Here is a 7168-nt window from a genome sequence, read left to right as displayed (position 1 = left end):
GTGTGTGTGTGTGTGTGTGTGTGTGTGTGTGTGTGTGTGTGTGCGTGCTTCTGTGTCAGTGGATGTGTGTTATCTAACATGGATGTTATCGTCAAGCTCAGCATCTTACTTTTTGGAACAAGTAAGCAGCCTGAGGATGTTACTGGAAACAGGTAAAATGCTGGTGGGCTTCTTTGATTTAAGTTCTTCATTTTGATTTTATAGGTTCAGTTGATGCTCTATACTTACTTGTCCACGGAATTCATTGGTACAGTCAACATATATAACACCATTCGGAGAGTTGGAACGGTGCTTCTCATCATGCACACTCTGAAGTACTACTACTGGACAGTGAATCCTCAGGATCGAAGTGGTATCACTCCAAAAGGATTAGGTATACCATCTCTGTCTGTATATATCATGTTACACATATGTCAAATCAGGATTTTGTTTTTCTTTTTTGTTTTAACCTATACTATTATTCGGCAGTTTTTCTAAATCTCATTATGGCAGAATTTTATTTTAAGCTCATTGATAATTTAAATAGTTTGTTCTAAGTTGTGGTTGCTGTAGGTTAATAACTTGATACTTGTGTGGAAGAACACTATTTGTGCTGGTATGAGTTGTTTGGGGAAGAAATGTGAGTGGGATAGTTGGTGCAAGGCACTGAAAACAAGAAGAAATTATTAATTATTTATTGGTATTGATGCTGAAATCAGTTATCACAATGAGATTCATTGAAAATAGTGTTTTGGGGAGAGAGAGATTTCTTGCAGAAGTAGGGGGTATCTGTTTCTCTTAAAGATATAAGAAAATTACAAAATTTCAGTAATTATTTTCCTGCATAATCAGAACTAAGTTACTAAAAGGGTAATATTCTTTTGTCATGTCAGCAGTTCATAGAAGAGGTCAAAATAAAACTTTTGACACATGGTGGTTCTTTTGGTTGTAGCTATTGTAAAACCTCCTTCAAACTGGCTTACGTCAATGAAAAGGGAATTAATGAGCTCGTATAAACTGGCAGTTTCAGGTACAACTTTGTACACTTATTCAGAATATGGCTGTAGAATCTTATTTGTCTCTCCATATTTACCAATTCTCCTTCTGTGTTGGCTGCTTTCACATACTCTCTCTCTTTGTAGTAGCAAGCAGCCCATACACCTTCACATCCCCATTACTTTAAATCTAGCAAAAGAGCATCTGCCTATATCAAGTATTTCAATAAAAATCTCTTTTAGTCTCATTGTTGCTCATTGGCTCTGATTGTATCATATGCCCATCTCTGTGGCAGTAATTGTTCTGATTGCTCAGACATGGAGCCCCCCCCCACCCCACATTGAAATACATGGTCTGAGAGTGAAGATGGCATCAGTCCCTTGATAAAAGTTAAGGGCTGTTGCTTGAAATTAGGAAATAGATGCCCGGGAGACAGATAACATGTATTCTGATTGTGGTCAAAGGCTTTGGTTGTTCGGTGATTTACAAAGACAAGGTTTCATATTTGTATTATACTTTTTATGTCACTTTCAAAATAAACTTGGTTTATTCTCACAGAATATGGTATCTATAATTTAGAAAGCTGTGAGGGTACAAAAAAGTTATATGATTTATTTAAGCTGGCAATTGTGGCAGATCTAGAACCAAGTCAGAATGTCCTGATGACTATTTGGTGGTGCTCTAGGTGTATCATGTACTGTCCTAGGTGCAAGTTTTGTATTCTGGCCTTCATTTTGTAACTGACTAGCGACCTTGGGAAAGTCTTATACTTCAAATGAGAGAGCTGGACAAATTTTGTGATTCTACTTTAACTCTTTAGCCAATCCTTTGTCAAGAAATCATAATGTGGAACAAATTTTAAACAATTTTCTTTGTATTTTAATTGATCTGTTCAAGGTCATGGTAGTCCTATGCTTGGGTGGTCTAGGAACTAGCTGTAAATAGTGATTAGTGGGGGAAAAACTATGAATTATATGAGGCAAACAGTCCCGTCACGTAGGATCTTAGAACAATAGGTGTTTGGTTTCAAAAGCTTTCTACTTGGAAATTATATATTTGAGACACAAAAATTGACTTAATGTGAGCCATGTGTGACCAAGGACTTTTTGAAGCAGAGAATGAGATGTCAGAGGTAGTCAACATAATGTTTCCTTTCTTCATGAACGATACTGTGTTATGAGGCACTCTTTTTTGAGATTTTTGTATTAGCTCATACAGTGGTAACAATAGGAGAAAATTTTTTCATACTGAATTCACATATAATATTAATGTTCAAAGTTTAGATTTCCCTTTTTTTCTTTGTAAACTTCTGTTATCTTACTAATACTCTCAAAGAGTCTCGAAACAAAACATAAGTATGTGTTATTTTTTTTTTTTTTTTTTTTTAGACGGAATCTCACTCTGTTGCCCTGGCTAGAGTGAGTGCCGTGGCGTTAGCCTAGCTCACAGCAACCTCAAACTCCTGGGCTCAAGCGATCCTACTGCCTCAGCCTCCCGAGTAGCTGGGACTACAGGCATGTGCCACCATGCCCGGCTAATTTTTTCTATGTATTTTTAGTTGTCCAGATCATTTCTTTCTATTTTTTTTTTAGTAGAGATGGGGTCTCGCTCTTGCTCAGGCTGGTCTCGAACTCCTGAGCTCAAACAATCCGCCCGCCTCGGCCTTCCAGAGTGCTAGGATTACAGGCGTGAGCCACCGCGCCTGGCCTTAAGTATGTGTTATTTCTGAATACAAATTTTGTTAGTTCATTTTTATGTTTTGAGAATTCTTTGACCTATTCAAAGTACAAAGTTCTTCATTATAGTTTTAACATAACCTATTTTGTACATTAGGAGTATTGTATGTACAGTTGCATATGAGATTGAATGCTTGTTTTTCTAGAGCCATAAAAGAGAGATTACTCTTTAGGAGACTGACCCTTATGTTTCTTATAAATAGATGGAAAAGTTATTGGGAATGAGAATTTTATAGTTAGACAGCTTTGAGGTCTTTGAAATACTAAGTGTGTGTATGTGTATTTTTTTAAAGATGGACCACGACCTAATCAAAAAGAAATACTTTCTCTGCGAGCATTCTTATTGATGTTCATTAAACAATTAGTGATGAAGGTGAGTTCATATTGCTTATTCTATAGCATGCTATGTAGCGCAGCTTATAATTTCACATGAAATCCAATCTTGGTTTATTTATTCTTTTTTATGACAGTTACACATTGGAAAGTCCTTTGAAAGACGTTTGTCTGTTTGTTTTTTGGTTCTTTCTTTTGGGCATATATGACATAAATAATTGCATAACTGGAGATTGGTAATTGTATGTTATATGAATTTCTGTAGGAGCTCAAGTGTTTTCATTCTTGCATTCAGCAAATAAATACTGAATTTCTGTTAACTATTTGGTACTATTCTTGACACTGGCAATACAGTATTCAACAAAGGTGTTAAAGGAGGTTTCATTTTTAGGGAACTCCTTGTATCTGACATTCTGATTTTGAGAAATAATATTTCTGTATAAATACACTAGATAGGTATGGCAGCCTGTAGAAACGATCACATTTGTCCCTTTTCATTCTTTTACAGGGAAAGCAAAATTTAATACTATTTTTAAAGAAGGCATTTTGGTATTATGAGATAGCAATATATAAATGTATTTGTTGTCAATATTTTATTCACTATTTTCCTATATAATTTTATTTCTTATTCTTTACTTTATAATGCTTTATTAGCTTTCATATAAGATTGTGGCAAGTGGATTTAACTTTTAGTACACCTTTCCAACTCAAATAATTTATTTCCATTTGTTTAAAAAAATTCCTTGAATTGTCTCTGTTTTTCTACTCATTTTTCTAGTTTTTCCTTTTTTTGTTGTTTGCCAGGTCTCTTTCTTGTTTATTTTTGGAGACTGTAGCTTTTAAAAATGATTCATATATTGATAGAGTATGTTGAAAATTTTCATACTGAGCTCATATTTAAAAGTGCAGTGTTTTCTCCCAGCAAAATTATTTAGGTACTTTACATTTTAACTTGATAATTTTAGAAACTGCTCATTTTATCCTCTAAATTTAATTTTAAATAGCAAGTATATCATCTGTATTTAGAGGAGTGGTAGGTATGGCTATTACTCTTTTATTTATCATTACTTATTATTTTTGCCTACTTCAGGATTCTGTAGCTTTACTAAGTAGGCGATCCTATTATATAAAGTGTCGAAAACAGGATACTGATGTTAAATCTCTTTCGACTTCTACACAGTTTTGAATACTGTTTGTCTTTAGTGCTTCCTCAGTTTTTTATTTTAAATTTAGATTCTATATTACATTATCTTTTTATATTTATAGCAGCTGATCAACTTGACAAATCTATGTGTATAATTTCCCTTTTGAAAATATTTTTCTTAAAAATGTAAGCTTCAGGTAATTGTATTATGTTTTTAAAGGATTCTGGAGTAAAAGAAGATGAATTACAGGCCATTCTTAATTACCTACTGACTATGCATGAGGTAATATTTGAATTTCATATTTTGGGATTTTACTTTTTGAAGCTGCATTATGGACTTTTTTAAAGTAAAAATTTAAGAAAATCTCTATTAATTATATATTAACTATAATGGGGAGTAAATATATCTATTTAGGAACTAAATCCTAGCAATCCTCATTTAAGTATCCTTTATTACCAGAGGATGGCTCTTGAGATAATAATCATGAAAGGATTTAAACAGTGTTAAAATTAGATTCTGTTGAATTAATAATAAAGTATACCAAAGCATACTTTCAGTGTATTTCTAGGAACCAGTGTAACAAATTGAAAAATAGATTGTGAAAATGACTAAAAAGGATTGGATTTTAAAAATTCACAACAATCTTCTGACTGACTTTGCATGTTCAAATATTAAGTTAAATAACTTGTTTGTAATGTAATTTAAAATTATGTGGTTGAAAGGCAGGTTGAAAATTAAGTAGATTGAAATATCTGTTTTTTTTTCCTTTATTTTTTAGTACCGAGAAAATGTAATATATGCCAGGTATAATATATCTAAATAACATGATTAAATTAAGGCATAAATAAGTTAAATTTAGGAATTGATGGAATAATGTATGTTGCAGCATTTTAAATGGTAATTTGCATTTTTATAGTATTATTCATGCATTCTGAATAAATGTATTTTAGTATAGAATGGTGCCTTCTTTAATAATAAATGAGAGATAATGGTTGGACCTATCTGTTAATTGGGGCATAAAATAGTGGCTTAAATTTCTTGATTGGATCATATTTGACTCCAAATCGTTAACTGATTTTGATATTTTTTCTTTTGAGTGGGGTATTCTGTTATTTTTTAAAGATTTTCCTGACTTGATATAATAGCTGCAGAGTTTTCAATAGAATTTACTAGCAGTCTGTTATTATATGTGATTTTGTTTTTTATTAACCCTAAGAGACCAAATGTACTTTATAAGAGATAAACTGGAAATCCCAATGGTCCTCTGTTTTCGGGGATCTTTCAGGTCCTCCAAATAATACTTTTTCAAAGATTCAGTGCCCTAGCTCTAGATTGTTAACTTACTGAAAATTAGGGTACAAATAGCTTCCATAGCAAAACTTCAAAAGCAATGAAGGAAAACCTAAAGTCAGGGCATCTAAGTCAACTAACCTTTGATAGCTGCTTCCCTTTTCCTTTTTGGGTCAGTATTGCCCAAGTTTCCCCTAATGATATGTATACATACTGGAATATCCAACAAAGACTTTGAGGAGTTTTCATGAAGATGTTTTGGGGTCTAGAACTCATATATACTCCTGTGCTGATGTTCTGAATATGTTCTCAAATTGTACCACCTATAGTAATATGTTGGCTCAATAAATGCTTTTTGATCATTTTCATCTTTAATACTGACAATATATTATACTGTATATGAGAATTATTCAGTTTTTATTTTTCCCAAAAAGTGTTCTTTTAGAACTAGTTTCTTGGAGGCACAGTGAACAAAATATTCCAGGTTAAATAAGTTTAGGAAATGGTATATAATATGTTGCCCTCACCACAACCACTAGATTTACAACATTTATGGTATATTAAAGGCTCTACTATGTTTTGCTGTAATAAAAAAGAACAATTTAGTTTCCCTTTTCCTCTCAATTTCTTGCTATATAAACCTTCCTTTAAAAAAAAGTCTGTAAGTCAGATCGACTGTTTCTGTAGAATATGTTTTAGAAAATCTTGATTCATTATAACATAAAAGGTATTTTATTTGTTTGATTAAGAAATTGACTATTGATGATGTGTATTTTGAGTTATAGAGATGAACGTGTGTATTTAAAGAACACAGTTTGTTACAAATAAATATATACTGTAGGTATGTCTACTTATTTTTCTGAAGTTGAAATTTCTATTGTTTCAGAAGTATTCATTATTCAAATAAGTTGTTTTTACCTCATTTTAATTTTTAAATTTCTCAAATGATTGTAGGATGACAATCTCATGGATGTCCTACAGCTGCTTGTTGCATTAATGTCAGAACATCCTAATTCTATGATTCCTGCATTTGACCAAAGGAATGGGTTACGGTAAGAGTTAATATATCAAGAGTTTTAATAGATTTAATTTAAGAGATTAGTTTGGAAATATTGGAAAGTTTCTTTAATATGGAAAGGTTCCTAAATATGAAAAGTATTTCTTGATATTGTATTATGAAATGACTTTATAGCATGAAAGGAGTTAAAATTTAAGATCCATTTATATCATGCATGGTATTTTTTCAGTGACTCTTTAATTATAGAGGCTTTGTTTCTGTTTGTTATTATTTAATTTGTGAAGACAGATAAGTCATTTCAGTATTTTGTAAGGTGGGTGCTATATAGAGCTATTGTATTGTTAAATTCTTTAGCAGTGTTATCTTTAGAACAGTAGTATTCAATTGTGATTCAAAATGAGCTTTCTATCTTCCCTTTAAAATAATCTCTTTTCCACCTCCCCTTTCCACCTCATTATTGTATTAGGTTGTTCAAGCTACCATAACCAGATAACATAGACTGGGTGGCTTACACAACAAAAATTTGTTTCTGACAGTTCTGGAGACTGGAAGTCCAAGATATATCCAGCAGGGTTGGGATCTGGTGAGGGCTCTCCTCTTGGGTTGCCTACATCCTCCTTCTCACTGTTGTCCTCACATGGCAGAGAGAGAGAGAGAGAGAGAGAGAGAGA

The 7168-nt window shown here is 32.5% G+C and overlaps 1 protein-coding gene across 1 annotated transcript in view; it reads left to right on the top strand.

Moving 5' to 3' along the window:
* Positions 1-7168, top strand: part of LOC105822943 (lipopolysaccharide-responsive and beige-like anchor protein) — a 114380-nt gene that overhangs the window by 51536 nt on the left and 55676 nt on the right. The window contains exons 12-15 of the mRNA XM_012660016.1: positions 205-373; positions 3005-3084; positions 4409-4471; positions 6434-6531. Of these exons, the coding sequence (XP_012515470.1) occupies positions 205-373; positions 3005-3084; positions 4409-4471; positions 6434-6531 (410 nt within the window). The remainder of the gene's footprint in view (positions 1-204; positions 374-3004; positions 3085-4408; positions 4472-6433; positions 6532-7168) is intronic.

This window comes from Propithecus coquereli, unplaced genomic scaffold (genome assembly GCF_000956105.1).
Source record: "Propithecus coquereli isolate 6110/MARCELLA unplaced genomic scaffold, Pcoq_1.0 Scaffold65, whole genome shotgun sequence".
NCBI lineage: Eukaryota > Metazoa > Chordata > Mammalia > Primates > Indriidae > Propithecus > Propithecus coquereli.
Note: the sequence above shows the minus strand (reverse complement) of the source record. Positions and strands in the feature narration are given on the sequence as shown.